General features: G+C 42.6%; 1 protein-coding gene across 8 annotated transcripts in view; it reads left to right on the forward strand.

Moving 5' to 3' along the window:
* The window catches only part of DGKB (diacylglycerol kinase beta), a 566,350-nt gene that overhangs the window by 139,174 nt on the left and 410,657 nt on the right, over positions 1-16,519 (forward strand). For 6 of the 8 annotated variants that reach the window (XM_040964636.1, XM_040964637.1, XM_040964640.1 and 3 more), the window contains 4 exons: positions 4,798-4,915; positions 8,010-8,098; positions 8,207-8,323; positions 16,119-16,217. In XM_040964636.1, the coding sequence (XP_040820570.1) occupies positions 4,798-4,915; positions 8,010-8,098; positions 8,207-8,323; positions 16,119-16,217 (423 nt within the window). Of the gene's footprint in view, positions 1-4,797; positions 4,916-8,009; positions 8,099-8,206; positions 8,324-16,118; positions 16,222-16,519 lie in introns of all 8 variants that reach the window. The other 2 variants (XM_040964642.1, XM_040964643.1) reach the window with 1 other exon arrangement.

Here is a 16,519-nt window from a genome sequence, read left to right on the forward strand (position 1 = left end):
AACGAGTTTATGCGATCCTGACATGGGTGTGCTCAGAGGGTCCTCAAGTTCCCCTCCCACATCTATAACTTTGAGACAATTGGGACTACTCTTTTTTTTTTTTTTCTTGGCTTGACCCAACAAAGTATATTCTGTGTTGAAATCTTTGAGTGACAAAGAGATGTATTATTTTTCGGACTGATTCTGTGTAGAAAACTGCCATTTCTTACCTCAATTTTTAAAATGTGGATTTGGTAGAGAGGTTCTGTTCTACTGTTTATACACTGAGGAGAGTAAAGAGGAGTTTGAGCAATGGACGAAATGGTTCAAGGAAGATGATGCTGACCTAGGAGCTGCACAGGTGCAGTTGGTCCCTGGGAGGAGAGAACCCAAGCAGACCTAAGAACCTGTGTTTGGGATGCAGTCAGTCAAAGTTTTAAGTCTTCCCTGTGTTTTCTTTGCCTAGGTCCCTATCTTTATCTGTATCTTTTATGTTAATACTATTGTTATCATCACTTGGAAAAACTTGAACCCCCCTCAATAAACAAGCATAATTTATGGTCATTATTATTTAATGAACTGGGAGTAATTTACACCATTAGCTCTTCAACATGTCATAAGATAAAAACAAAAACAAATTAGGGAGTGAGGGGAACGACAGGTAAGCTGGGATGTCAGTGAAATCTCACCTTTGAAGCGTTTCCAAAGAAGAGGTTTTTGCTGGTCACGCTAGTTCACTTGGGTACTGCACAGACTTTGAAAGTGTTTAGGGAAACCCTTCGAGTTTGGAATTCTCCAAGATGGTCAACAATGTTGAAGTTGTAAAGGGCATTCTCCTGGATTCTGGGAAATCGAGAGATGGAACAATGTAGGGCTTCTTCCCAGCGCCAGGCAGTCTGGGGTCCACTGCAGGTTTCTGTCCTTCTTCACACGGAACATAGCTGTTTCTCTGTTTGACACTGTGTTCTACGCAGTGACAAAAGGGGGCAAGTGAACATTTCATGAAAGAAAGCCCAGTGAGGTCCACAAAGATCCTCAGTTCTCGCGAGAGAAGCGCTGGAGGTTCCACAGCTAAACCCAGGGAGAGCGACAGTAGCTGCTGTTTTTACAACACCAATCTTCCGAGGCGCTAAACGAACTTCACAGGTATTTCAGAATGAATCGTCCCACCACAGTCCAGGAAAGAAAAGTGGATACTTTGACTTTTGTTTGTTTGTTTGTTTAGATAGGAAGAACAAAAGAAAAAAATGAGATTGCTTGTTCATGTTTTTTGTAGTAGGCCAACACTCAAGCTTTCTGGATTTCCTATTAATTTCTCTTTTGTAACAATGGATTCCTTTCTTCGCAACGGAAGTGTCAATGGAAGTACGGTACACCAGTTGCTAGAATACAGAAAGGGACAGACTTCGTCTGCTCCACCAAGTTTAGAAATGTAAAGGAGACAAACCAGAGAAGCCATGAGAATACGGAGCTGGAGTCTCAATCCCTGCAGAGAGCTAGTTGGCCCCTGTCTTCGATTTTTTTCCCTTAAAGAAATCCTATACAGTTTCATCCTGTGCATATTTTGGCAGAGTATCCATCTAAGAGCCATACAGCTATTTAATTTGTTGTTTGGTAAAGCGTTTTCTGCCTGGATAATGGACTTGGACATCCGTGGTGGCCCGTAACACAGCTTGGGGTTCTGCCTGGCGGAACACCCGGGCTCAGATCTGTTTATTTTCTGATAAGGAAAATGCCAGCTAGCTTAGTCCACATGCGCTCTTCCACAAGATGAGGCTTATTCCCGCATAATGGATGATCATTTAACAATAAAAGGACAGAACCATGAGCACAAGTAATACATAGGAAAATTAGATTTTTTTTCCCTTTACTCCTTTTCTTCAGAATTTAATGGATTCTTTTTAAGACTATTGATTTTTTTTTTTTTGAAATAGAATCTTACATTTCAGCCTTTCACCCTAAGGTTTTACATTTTGCGTTTGAACAAATGTAAATTTCACAATATAGGTTGCTTAGAAAATATGGCAAAGTTGAACATATAAAATATTCTCTTCATAACAGAAAGCTACTCAAAACATTTTATGATTCACCCAAACCAGAACTGGATTTGGGTGTTACTGCAGAAGCTGTTTCTAATGTGTGGGAAGAGAATGGGAACCCCTGTGATGTGAGCTGCTTTTGTTGGACACTCATTTAGTCCCTTGTCAATAGAGCAAATCCAGCCACCGCCAAGAGGGTCTGAGATGGACTCGCAAGTGCCTCTGTGTGCTTACCAGCCTTCCAAAGATGTAGTAGAAGGCCATGAGGCTCCTGGAACAGACACGGTGGACAAAGCAAATAGCAGGAGTTTCATGATTAGTCAGTTACCTCTGAAATTTCACAGGGACACAGATGCCCCTTAACACAGTGTCAGGGCTGGGGAAATGGACTCTTGTTACAACGGGCAGTAAGGAGGTCCAGCCTCTGCTCGAGGAGGGAGAGATTGTGTTTATCCTGAAGAGTGAGTGGTTCTGGTCTCTTCTCCAGAGGGAGACCCACCTCAGCAGGTTGTTCAAGGTTCTTTCTTATTCTAATACCTGAGCACAATACAGCAAGGCAACAGCAGGGTGGCTGTGTTGGCAAGACTCACAGAAACTGATGGGTCTGTAGAGAGGGTCTCTCCAGAAACCTTTTCATGTTCCATGTTCGACCTTTCTTGTTCTAATGCAGGAATTATTTACCCTAGAATTTCTCTTGTATTTCAAATCTCCTGGCTTATCTTTTGAGTAGAAATAAACCCAAATGATTGCAAATATGATTATTAATATTTTGTTATTGAGGGAATGATAATATTGTCACATGACTACCCAAGTCGGATTGGTACCCAGGATACTATTCCCAGAATACACTGTTAAGTGAGTGTATTCTAAGAAATATAAATTTGACTAATTCAAAAACTAAAAATCAATAACACACTGAAAAATATTTATTTATTTTTATTGGAAAGGCAGATTCACAGAGAGAAAGAAAGATAAAGATCTTCCATCTGCTGATTCACTCCTCAAATGGCTGCAATGGCTAGAGCTTACTTAGCTCATTTAAAGTCAGGAGCTTCTTCCAGGTCTCCCCATGGGTGCAGGTTCCAAAGACCTTGGGCTGTCCTCCGCTTCTTTCCCAAGCCATAAGCAGGAAGCTAGATGGGTAGTGAAGCAGCCAGGACACGAATCAGAGCCCATATGGGATGTCAGCATTTGGAGGTGGAGGATTAGCCAGTTAAGCCAATGTGCCAGCCCCTCAATACTTTTTTTTTAAGATTTATTTGTTTTTATTGGAAAGATAGATTTACAGAGAGAAGAAAACAGAGAGAAAGATTGTCCATCCACTGGTTCACTCTCCAAATGGCTGCGATAGCCACAGCTGAGCTGGTCTAAAACAAGGAGATTCTTCTGGGTCTCCCATACAGGTGCAGGGTGCCAAGGCCTTGGGGCATCCATTGCTGCTTTTCCAAGCCACAAACAGGGAGCTGGATGGGAAGTGGAGCTGCTGGGATTAGAACCGGTGCCCCTATGGTATACTGCCTTAGCCACTAAGCCATCACAGTGGGCCCCCTCAATAGTATTTTCAATGGAATACCCATATATGAGGTCAGAAATTTGCTTGAGTTTGATACAATTTAATCAAGCAACTCCAAAGAATAAATGTAACTAACTGATGTTAAGGGAGGTAATGATATAGAACTTTAATAGTTTGATTGTATAAAGAATTCCAAAGGTTCATAATGTGTTGTATTATCCCATTTTATTTTAATCGTGAACAACACAGATGTGATTCTATAATCATCAGCGCATGAGCTATTATGATACTGTGAACTCTAGCTTAGAAGAACACATGGTCATGATAAGATTCTGAATTCAATTAAATCTCAAGTGAGTGTTGGGGCAACTGACCGTGGCGACTGTAAGAACTGAATATAGCAATTCTGTTTTTACCATCTTTTAATACTTTCATATTTTACCATCTTTCTGAAAGATTAATTCCAATGTTAGAAAAGAGAGGTAAATAAAACGAGGACATTATCCAGGTCCCTCTGGGTATCTTGCTTTTGGGACAAGGGTCTGGCCATAGGACACCCACATCAGAGTTCCCACTTCCAGTGCCTGACCCCTCCCTCATTCCAGTTCCCTGCTAGTGGAGCCACCTGAGGCCACAGTGACAGCACAAGGAATTGTGTCCTTGCTGTCCGCATGGGATACCTGGGTCAAGTGCCTAGTTCACTTCTTCAGTTCCCTGTTTCCTAGGGCTCACACCTGTCTCTCAGTGTTGGTTTAAAGCACACATCTTAAAAATGCATAATTTAGACTCATAGAAAAATATTATTTTGCATGTACAGAATACACAAGCCTAAGTGACACCTAACCACCCTCCTGGACATGGTATATTTCCAGTACCGAGCTGGGGCACCATTTCATTTCTCAGACTGTTCCGGTCTTGCCTCATTTTTTTGCCCATGGTGTGGTGCTAAGGATGAAGTATTCCACGTAGTGGTCTGCTTGGCAGGTCCTCGTGTGTCTGCGACCTTGCTGTTGATAACTGACATTGCACGAGAATTCCTGGGTGGCTATAGCAGCGAGGTTTGCGAGCAGTGCCTCCTTGCACCCGCACACATGCGTCTTTTTTTTTTTTTCCCCTCTAAAGACTGCGTGGCGATCTTGGAGAAAGTCAGAGATGAAATAACAGATTGTCTTCAAACGCTGCAGTCCAGCTCTGAATTTTACTGGCACGTACATATTCCACTGTTTATCTCACCAAGTGAAATCTGTTTCTCTCCCGCCCGTGCAGAACGTGAAGGATGACGGACAGCACGTGTGGCGACTGAAACACTTCAACAAACCTGCCTACTGCAACCTCTGCCTGAATATGCTGATCGGCGTGGGCAAGCAGGGCCTCTCCTGTTCCTGTGAGTACCTCCGCTCGCCCAGCTGCTCAGCCTGCCGTGAGGGAGAGTTCTGGTTGGCAGGTGGAGGCCTGGGAACTAAGAACAGGTGGAGGCCTGGGAACTAAGAACAGGTGGAAGACAGGCCCTCCGTGCACCTGCGTTGTGTATTTCTCTGTTGCCTCCAGTGGTATAAGCCACCAGCACTCAGCTGGGCAAACCCTTTCCTTGGGAATGAAGGAAGTTCATCTTCCAGTCCGTGGCCTTTATTTCCCCTTGAGAGTTTCTCCATGATTCTCTCTCCTTCCGGGATGGTTTTGAGAATTCCACATTTGTATTTTGTATGCGTTTGGTTTTGGGGCATTTTTTTTCTATTTTAGCCACATTTTTTCCCCCAATTTATTATGTTGCATTATGTGATACAGCTTTTTAGGTACTGGAATCCCCGCCCCCCCAATCCTCTCCCAATCCTCCCCTCATGGTGGATTCCTCAACCTTGTTGCGTATCCACAGTTCAAGTTCAGTTGAGATTCCTTCCCTGTAAGCATACACCTAGCACAGAGTCTAGAATCTCATCTTCCAGATAAGTTCAACAGCTTCTTGGGGAGACCCTCTCTGGTCCAAAGTTAGAGCCAACAAAGTAAAATCCCAGTCAGTTACAAGCCCAAACATAACATCAGCAACAATATACAATTTTGTGGAACTTTATTCACAAGGAGTCCTTATAATGGATGTTTCTTCAAGTTTGTTTCAGTTACACTGATTCGTTAAAAATAGATTTGCATTCAAATTAAAAAGTCACAGGGAATAAAAACTCATTTCAAACATGTTGTTTGGAATGCTACTACATGGACCATCTTGTTGTTGATGTTAAGTTGGGGCTTTTAATTAATCAGGATGATATTCTGCCAGCTCTGCCTTCAGACCAGAGATGATCTCCCCAAGAAACCATTGAATGTATCTGGACAATTAGATGCTGGACTCTTTGCTTGGTATATGCTTGCAATGAAAGAATCTTGACTGAATTTGAACTGTAATACTGCAACAAGGTGGGGGAACCCACCATGGGGGGAGGGAAAGGGTTGGGAGAATCCCAGAGTCTATGAAACTGTGTCACATAATACAATATAATTAATAATAAAAAAAAAGATTTTGTCAACGGATGTTAGAATCCAAGGCATTGGTGGCTCAAAACATGCGCTCGTTTCTAAAATTATACTTCACTTATCTTCGCAAATTTCATGTGATTCCATGAAGGCACCATTGCCAGCTAGAGCTTTTTAATTGTGCAGGTAATGGTATGCTAATAAAAGCCCTGAAGTATTCTGAAACCTCAGTTTCTGACAAAAATTCCTGGATGTCCATCTATAGCACAGTAGATCGTGTATTCTCAGCTTCGTGAGTTTGAAGTCCCTGGATTAAAGGCATACACTTCACCACACACTCTTTCCTGCTATCTCTGTGACTGCGTACATTTCATTGAAGCTAATCTGTTTCCCTGACTTCCATGCAATACATGATGTCCAGAGTATGTTTAACCTAGCAGCTCCTTTAATTGTATGTCTGGGGACTTAGTTTTCTTCAGATGTAATCTTTGACTTCAAAATCCGTGGTTTAATGCCACGTGTACGTGCCTTCTTCAATATTGAAATATGTTTTAATGAAATTTTCTGGTCCCATTCGCGGACAATTTCTAATTTCACTTTGAAGAAGTTATACTAATACATTCTGTGTGTACAAAGAAAGTGGTTTTATTTTTCCAGTGGTTTCTTACTTTTAAGGGAAGACATTTTTTTTTCACAGCATAGCCCATTAGCAGTAGTCAGAAACATGTAACTGTAAGGAAGTGATAAGGAGCAGAAATTGTGCTTATACAATTTTGTTAACTAGACTGATGGATGCAGTACTCCTAACGTTATAGCTCAGTATGGAAGAGATGGAATATTATGCTTGCTCCCTCCACAATGCAGAAAGATATCTCACAGGTGAACGTGTTTTAAAGTCTTTTCCTCAAACCATGTGAGGTAGATTTCAGATTTTCAGTATAATCTCAAGCAGTGGCTAGATTCTCTTTTCGTTTAAAGCACTACATGACTCCATTTCTTTTAAATGTTACTGTATAAATTATTCATTTGTGCCAGCGTCTTGTTTACAAAGATTGCACCTCGTTACGATGCTGGTTGTATTCATACCCCAAGTATGAAAATCAAGATGCCAAAAAAAAAAAATCAGACTTGGTTGTATGACCCACAATAACACATGTGTGTTTTTATGCTCAAAACTGAAATCCTCTTACACCAAGCATTACCAAGGAGTTCATATAGAGTGCATATTTAATAATATGTATGTGGATATCAAATTTCTGTCCCCCGGTCAGTTTATTTTTGCACCATATTTTCTGTGAGCTCTTGGAAGTACCTTTTTAAAATGTTATGGATACGCACACATTCACCTGGGCTAACATATGTGTCTGTCTACATGATGAGAAATGTCTACATGAACGCTTGCGTGTAAACTTACATTTTGCTCACAATCTACTTTGTGCTAAGTGACTAAGATTTTGGACAATGCCACGATGGAAACAAAATCCTGAATGTCTACTGACGGCCGGGCACGTACGATGAAATCTACTCCCCTGCAAAAAGACTCAATCAGTCATTTCAGGCTCAGATAAATCAATAGACAAAACAACATAAACTCATGAGCTTCTGTCCCCATGCCGACCAGCTGCTCTCATGTCTACACTTTATAAAATATAGATCTCTTTCTTCTAGCAAATGACACCAAGCCATTTGGCGTCATCAATTTGTCTTTAATATTTTTGTCATCTGGGAATTATTGTGAAAAATCTGAGTGAGGACTGATTTAATTAAGCATTTCCTGCTAAGCCATGATCGAGGAGACTTGGGTTTTTCACATGCTTAATATTTCCTGTACTAATTGGCCTTTTGTATTCCATGCTAGAAATAGTCGGCTTGGACTTTTCCTTGATGTAGCTGATTGGATTGATTAGAGAGCAGTGGATATGAAATGAGGTTCTGTTAATGTCATTCTTTCCTCATAAAATTTCCATCAGGACCCAGATTAGCTCTGAGTCTGTGTACCTGTTTCCTTTCAGTCTGCAAGTACACTGTTCATGAGCGCTGTGTGGCCCGTGCACCACCTTCCTGCATCAAGACCTACGTCAAGTCCAAAAAGAACACAGATGTGAGTTGGGGCAGGGTGGGGGGATGGGGAGGGGGTTTTGCTGCTTTTTCAGCCAGGGTGGCAATTGTTGGCGCCTTCTGCTGACCCTGGCCTGTGTTTCTCCTCTAGGTCATGCACCATTACTGGGTGGAAGGCAACTGCCCAACCAAATGTGACAAGTGCCACAAAACCGTCAAATGCTACCAGGGCCTCACAGGGCTGCACTGTGTCTGGTGCCAGATCACAGTGAGTAGCAATGGAAACAAACCCCAGCCTCCATCCCCCTTGACTGCTGTGTCTCCCACATCCCCGTTGTCCTGCCCTTCTGCCAGGTCTTCCTGAGCATCAGGATAAGCTTGACACTCCCAGAGTCAGAGACTGCCCAGAAAACCAAGTCTCAAGGCTCATGTCACTCCGGAGACACATCAGCATCAGAGTTTTCAAATTGGGCTCTGGGGTACACAGAATGTACCCAAAAAGTCAAACCACTAAGACCAATAAAGAGTGATGCACATAGCCTCGTGGTCAGGTAGACCACGAAATGAGTTCGTATTATAGGCCTTGGAGCTTCTGAAAATGCAGTCTATGGGGCATTCTAGATGGCAGGACATGGAATATAGAGACACATGGGAATTGCACATGGTATTGGCAATTAAGAAGCAGATAAATGTGTGTTGGGAAGCTTTGAGACCCCATTGATTAGAATGGTTGTCAAAAGTGCTTTGAAATTACTCAAATACAGTCTATTGTTATTTGCTGGTATTTTGAGTAACATCTGGAGTTTAATCAGAATGCACCATTTTTAACAGCATTATTCCATAAACGTAGTATAAAGACATTTGTGGAACTGGACATCTTTTATTTTTCCATGACAGTGTTGAAGCACTTTCGTTTTTGCTACAATAACATGCTTGCTTTGGTGTGAATAAAACAAAAAGGAACATCCAATCAGTTAAATTAAATATATTTCTCAATGTACCCTCCAGATCTTACAATTTTTACAGCATGTTTACACATAAAATAATGAGAAAATCAAATCTTGACTTACATTTAAAAACAATAAAGAACTTTTTTTTTCCAAGTGAGCATATTTTTTTTTCTGGTGTGTTTAGCTACTGCTAAATTAAACTCTATTCACATTTGAACATTTCTTAATTATGACTTTCTTTTACTTTTGAAATGTTTGGCCAAAATATAATATGTGCAATGTAATGAAATGTCTAGCTTACTTAAATCATACACGTTTTTCTCAATCGCAGAATTCTGAGCTGTCAACAAGAACACAACTATTCCGTTTTTGTTATTCGTTTTTGAAGAATTATTCCTGTTTAAAACCTAGGGTTATTTTGCTGTTTAACTGCCAACATGCCTTGTTTCTGATTCAGATCCTTGGGAACCTGTTCTTTGTATCCACACAGCGTGTCTGTGCTAGGCTTGCTTTAGCCTTAACACAAATGCAAAACAAGACATCAAAATTTATGCATGATTCCTATTTCTGATTATTGTCCCATTCCTCAATTTGAAACACAATGTCTTAGGTTTTACTGTTACTAATTTAGTTCTTCTTTATTTCTTAAACAAAATTAGTGATATTAAATGCATAATCAACTTGAACATGTTAGAAAAAAAAGCCTTCTGCCTCTCTTATAGTTAATGTGTGGAACTTCTAGAGTGTTCCAAGTGCTTCTTTCTCTCTTCTCTGCCTTGATTCTCCTTGAAGTCCATCTCCTGCCTTCCATGCTCCTGAGACCACTCACTTCCACGTTACCATGGTTACTGGTCTCTTACTGATAACCCAACCCTCTTGAAATTCTTCCAATCCTTGTTTTATGTTCCATTTCATGCTGTTAATTCCATTTGCTTGGTTCCTCTTCTCAGTGACTCCCAAACCTACCTCTAATCCAGAAGCTCTCCGGATAGGGATTTGTTTGTTTGGCCCTCACTCTGTCCTTGCGTGGAATGAGGTCTCTTCTTTCACAAGCAAGAGGACTTCACCTAGCATTGTTTGAAATTCTTTCTAGAGGTTTTATGCCCTCACTAGTTCAAGCCTAAGTCCATAACACTTTATTCCCATACCAAAAAATCAGAGAATACAGGAAGGCCAATCTAGTTGATGCTGTGACAGAACCCAGCATAAACTGGAAGTATCGTGAAATCCCAAAGTTCAAAGCCAACTAGGAAATAAATCCCAAGTTCTGGGAAAGAAAGGGAACTGGGGAGCCCCAGGGGGGTAATGCAGAGTCAGGAGGGGGAGTGAGGGGGGAATCACATTTTTCCTCCTCATCCCTCCCAGCTCCAAGGTTTCTGGCCAAGCTCAGCCTTCCTTTCTGTCAGTCGGGATCTCCAGGGGTCCCACAAGCATTAAGCTATTGAAAGGTGACTTGCACAATTAACAAAAATATGTCACCTCTAGAGAAATAGACTGGCATCTCTAAAGTGACGGCAGCCTCTTTGTAATTCTTGATTTTTAACTTTAATCAACTGTGGGACCTATTTATTCCTTGATTGAATTTCTGCCTAAGTTAACCAGAGCATATGAACTCAGTAGCATTATAATTGGGTTATTGAAAGTGTATTTCTTGAGTCATTATATGCAAATGTGAATCAAAGCGGATGTGCTTTGATTAAAGTCCACATACCCCCAAGCAATGACCTCTATACAACTGAACCTGCTTGCATGGGTCCATCTACTTCTCAGCGAGAGCCATTTGCCTAGCCATGAGTCAGCAGCCATCAGGAGAGGGATGGGGTAAGAGGATGCAGTGTCAGCAAGAAGAAGGTCTCCATTGAGTGGATTCTGTGAGAGTTCCATTGCAGAGAAATGGAATGAACCCCATTTTGCTTCAGAGTTTTCAAACACTGTGATTTCCGTGTGTATTGGACTTTTGACACTACCCTTCATCTTCCATGCTGACCAATCAGCATCTTAACAAGATGTCTACCATGCAATGGCTGTCTCATCTTCAGACATGCATTTAGCCACTTTGGGCCAGTGGAGTTATTGATGCCCATGTTATAGGGTAGGTGGGAGAAAAATCCAGAGCTTTATGTGTAGCTTGGTTCTCAGTAAAAAGCAGGACCTCATCTGCTTGAGCCATGACTGCTACCTTTCAGGGATGTATGTTAGCAGAAAGCTGGAGTAAGAATCCAGACTTGGAGCTTGAATCCAGTCACTCCAATGTGGACATCTTAAGCTGGCAGATTTACTGGCTGAACACCTCAATAGTTTTCTCTTTAAAATTTCAAAAGCAGGCATAATATTTCATAGTGGTATTGGATTATGGCACAGCACGTTAAGCTTCAGTTTGCAGTGTGCACACTGCATATCACAGCTCCTGCTGGCTGTTCTGCTCCTGTTAGCTTCCTGATAACGCACCTGGGAAGGCAGACGTTTAAGCTCCTGCCACCCACATGCGAGCCCTGCATTGAGTTTCTGGCTGCTGACCTTAGCCTCAGTGTGGCTATTGTGGTCATTTGGGGAGTGAACCAACGAATGGAAGATCTCTCTTTTTTTCTCTCCATGTCTCCTTGTCATTCTGTCTTTAAAATAATGACAAAAATAATATTTTTAAAAAATTAAAAACTTGAAGAAATGCTGTATAGTTGCACAAAACCAACTGACATTGCCCAGAGAGTATTCTATGAATAGTGTTGTCTTCTTTTTGTCATCCTCAGAAGAATCAGCAGGTGCCTGGGCCATGACAGAACATCACCCGAAAGGCCTGGATACATCTAGGATCATGTGTTCAGAATCCCACAAAATTTCAAGTCAGAGGGATTGCTTCTTACTCACCAAAGTTGATTTATATTCAGAAATAGCTATTACTTTAACTCTCTCATTCCATCAGACCCTGCGTCTCCAGTCTTCCAACCACTGGAAATAGAAGTGAATTTCCTTTTCCTTGTCTTGCACCTTCATCTTATGTGCAGCCCACCACCGAGCCTTGACATCCCCTCCCCTCCTCTCTTCCTTCTGAGCTTTTCCTCCACATTCGCAGCCTCGTGCAAGCGCTTAGCACCCCTTGACTAGATTAGAGTTGCAATCTTTTGGCTTACCTCCTTAACAGAAGGTACTTTTCCTATGATGCAGCCTGCGTTCCACCTCCAGAATCCTCTTCTGAAAATACTAGTTTGTTATCATATGCCTTCTTCAGCAACCTGTGAGAGTTCTGTAACAATAAATGCGACCTCAAAGTTCCTAAATTCAGATCTCCTTCACAAATCAGCCCCAGACCTGAGTCTTGGACACTCAGATTCCCCCTTAGGGCATAGCCATCGCCTTGGCTGTGTGCACCTGTTGTCAGCCCTTTGAGAAAACCACGCTATCCACTGCCTCTTATTTTTACCAATTCTCTGGCTTTGAATGCATCCATCTAAAATCCCATCTACATCTCAGGGATCAGGCTAAGTCCTTTCCATTCCCTACATGAGTCCTTTTGAATTGTTTCCACTCCCCCCACTTCCACTGCGAGAGGAAAGACTGAAATGCCCTCCGTGGCTCTGCGGAATGGTCTGACTGCACCCTGCTCCAGCTGTCACTGCCCAACACACATTTTGCTGTCATCTTTGCAAAACACTGGCTGTAGTACCACACCCACAGGGTTTACTGTAACGGCAGATGCATCATTCTCCTTACTAGTACATAGGACAGTTCAAACTTGTTAACAAAGATCCTGCAACTAATACTACAGATCTATGTCAGATCAACAAGTGAGTGTAAACAATTTCACAAAGGTAAAAACCTGGTTTCTTCACATCCATTTTTCAGCCAGTCCCTTGTACTTCTTAGCATTGTACTTCTTTGTCTTGATACAGATATAAAGACAGGTTTTTGTTTTTTTTTTTGAATGCACTTTTACCTCCGTTTGTCAATCTAAGCACTGAAAAAAATAGAAGTAGGCTGTGTCTGTGCAGAATAACGAAAAACTGTCTCCCACTCTTCCGTTTTCGGTGCTTTATATTTCAGTCCTTGGATCCAGGGGCTTGTTCCTCCCTGGCATCTCTCGCTTACCGGCTGCCATTCTCAGGATCCCACTGCTTACACCTGTTCATTGCTGCCGGGAGCGTGTCCTTGGCATTCTGTGCTGAGCTGAGCATTGCTCCTGGTCAAATGAACCATCCAAGATCAGGCAGGACTTCCCAGAATCTGAGGATGATAGATTTTATGTGGACTAAATCAAAGTGCTTATTTCAAACTGTAAATTATTAATTTTTGTTAGCATATGGGATTAGTTTACTCCCATCCGTAATGTTGAAGTGCCCGGTGCCATATAAAAAGTTTGTTCTTGGGCAAAGGCCAGAATTTAGGAAGCAGCCTGAAATTACAAACTAGGTTTGTTAGGTCCAAGCAAATGTCTCAATCCACAATCATTCCTTCTAGCCACACCACCGATTTTTTTTTCCCTGGGAACAGCAATTCCCGTCTCTTTCATACCTTCAATTCCTATGAAAATCTGGTGTATCTTTTCCTCTCTCACTGTGTATTCTGCTGTGTTCTCTGATGATGCACTCACTCTTCGCTCAACTTCCTCCGTGAGTGCGTCGGCACATGTACTTACACACTTCCTTTTTCTATCTAATTTCAGACAACATCTTCCAATAAACATAGATCTGGATCTAAATTAGGTACCAGTGAAAGTATCATGAGCTCTGAAACGATTTCCAAGAATTTCATTCACCTCCAGGAAACGCGGTGTGAGGTCACATGAGATTCTTGGCTGAAAGGCTACATTGCTTTCAACAAAGCAAACTTTCTCAATACATTTAAAGAATGATGATTTGAGTGTGTCTAAAGGTTATCTTTTAAAACATGCCAAGAAAACGGAGAGAAAACTTTGTTTTATTTATTTATGAGATAGGACCAGTGTGCAAGAGAGAGTACCTCTCCATTCCTTCTCATCCCGAGTACAGGCAACTACAATGGCTGAGTTGACCTGGATGACAGGGACTCAATCCAAGCTTCCCACATGAATGTCAGGGACTCAGCTACCTAAGCCAACACTCCCAGGATACGCATGAGAAGAAAACAATCAGGAGCCAGACCTTGACGTTGACCCTAGTCACTCCAATGTAAGTGTCTTAACCTGTAGCTTAAGCACTGGCCAAATACGGGCTCAACTTTGTATCTACAATCTCAGTAACACTCGGCAATTCCTCTTCCCTCATGTGCTGCAGGGTTTTGTTTTGTTGTCATTTGTTATTTTCTTTTTTTTTTTTTTCCTCTTTGTAGGCACGTTCATCAATGTGTACTTCGTTTCTGTTTCTCTTCTGGATGAGGGTTCAGAGGTTTGGGTTTTTTGCTGCTTGTCCTTAGAACAGCTGGTCTCCATTCCATATCTTATTGATGCTGAGGAGGGTCTTTCCGCATCTTGTCGCTGTGACAAGCTTCAGCACCTTGCTGTTGGGGATGATGCTCAAACACGGAGATGGGTGGCTGCTCTGTCTCCGGTTCACAGCAAAGAGGATGTTCACAGGCCTGCTTGGTAGATCCTGAGAATTCTCTAGACTCTGACGACTACAGGGAACACGTGACACACAGCCACAGTGGATCGATGCAGCCAATGTGGTACCCTCAGCTTCCACACCTCTGACAGATGACACAAAGTGCTTCCCAGCTGCCTCACTGCAGTCTAAAACATAAGCATCCCTGTATGTTGCTGGTGAATACCGACCTCTTGGATAGAATCTTTTTGCACAATGTTATCTGGTTTCACTGATTCTCTCACAATCCCTGCTACATGATTGCTTTTCTGCAGGGATGGCTCAGAGTTGCCCAAACAAAACTCAGGGATGTGGTCAGAGTGGCAACAACTGGAGAACCCATTTGGCTTTCAAGGCAAGAACTTACACTTTGGAAATCCTGACCCCACTGTGTGAAGAATATCCCCCTCACACACTCTTGTCAGCCCTCAACTGCATGGCTGACTCTGTCTTTCTGTTGGCTGCACAAAGAGCTCAAATGCCAAAAACATGTGGTTGAATCTGTCGTGTTGTTGCCATCTCCTCTTTGGTCTGGTAGCTCTCCAATACCTCTGTTTGTAGAGATGTTAGTGCCCCCTTTCCTATCAGTAGCAAATTTGGGGGAACTCTTGGGGTGAAGGAGTGCTGGAGGCAGAGACCCAGGGACTGGGCATCTTGAGCATTCAGTGGCCTCCTGTGCCAACCTTCGGTCACTTGGCATTGAGGCCAAGACTAATGGACTAATGATTCTATTGTACATTTGTTATAGAAATTAATACAACTCAGGCCCTCAAGTAGGACAGTTTTCAGTTCGAAACTGAAAAAAAGCAGTGTGGCTCTTTTTATTTGCAACAGGACATGTTATTTCTTAATGTATAATATTTTTCTATACAGTGAATGTTGCAAGTTGAACTGGTAAGGAGAAAGGGAAGTAGTTATACTCTACTTCATCACTTTAACTTAAACTCACGACCAAGACTGACAAAACACCAGTTTAGTTTCACCTATATTGAAAAACTCATAGCTCAATCTGTGATGATGCAAGAAGCTCATAAATACAATATAAAGATAAAATTTTATCATCGTAATCATCTTCTTTTATTTATATCCTGCTCCTACTGAGATGAATCTCGGGTTACATTTACATACTGAATTACAAAGTTAAAACTAATGATGGGATCAATTATGCCCCATACTGAGCTGTGCACTTTGCAATGACTTTGAGAAAACAGAAGGGTCAAAAAAAAAAAAAAAGGCATCCACAGGGCTGCGTCTCCAGATTCTGCTGACAGACAGGCAGATAGAAGCCTGTAGCAGGCAAGGACTCAGGTTAGCCCAAGAAATTGTGGTTTTTCCATCTAAAACATAAAGTGTGTTTCTAGTGTAAGCAGTTGAGTTGCATGGACAACATGGAGGCTTGGTCGCAGAAATTGAGACAGGGTGAGTTTGGGTGGTGATGTAAAGGTAAACGGAGTGACTCCCTTTGGCATCCCAGTATCCTCCTGGGCATCCCCTAGTGCGTGGGCAGTGTGCGTCCTGTTGCTGCCCTGCTGAGTCTGACACCATCGTCCCTCTTTTCCAGCTGCATAACAAGTGCGCGTCTCACCTCAAGCCAGAGTGTGACTGCGGCCCTCTGAAGGATCACATCTTACCTCCCACGACCATTTGCCCCGTGGTGCTGGTGAGTGCCCCCTCCTCCCTGGAGTGCTACACCCCTCGGGGCTGCAGGCCACGCCCCCGGCCCGCCGGCCACGCCTCTAAGGGCTGCAGGCCACGCCCATCACGGGGAGGGCAACGCCCCCTCGTTTCACAGGCCACGCCCCTGGGCTGCGTCATGCCCCTCTGGGCTCCTGGCAGTGCTCCTCAGGACTGCCCACTGAGTGGCCTCTGCCATCCTTGTCCCAGCATCTTCCAGCCAGGTGGGCGCTCCTGAAGCTGGCACAGGCTGTGTCACCGAGCCAATCACTGTTTTTCTCTTTGGCA

Source organism: Ochotona curzoniae, unplaced genomic scaffold, assembly GCF_017591425.1.
Source record: "Ochotona curzoniae isolate NIBS_2020 unplaced genomic scaffold, NIBS_Ocur_1.0 scaffold_3835, whole genome shotgun sequence".
Classification (NCBI taxonomy): domain Eukaryota; kingdom Metazoa; phylum Chordata; class Mammalia; order Lagomorpha; family Ochotonidae; genus Ochotona; species Ochotona curzoniae.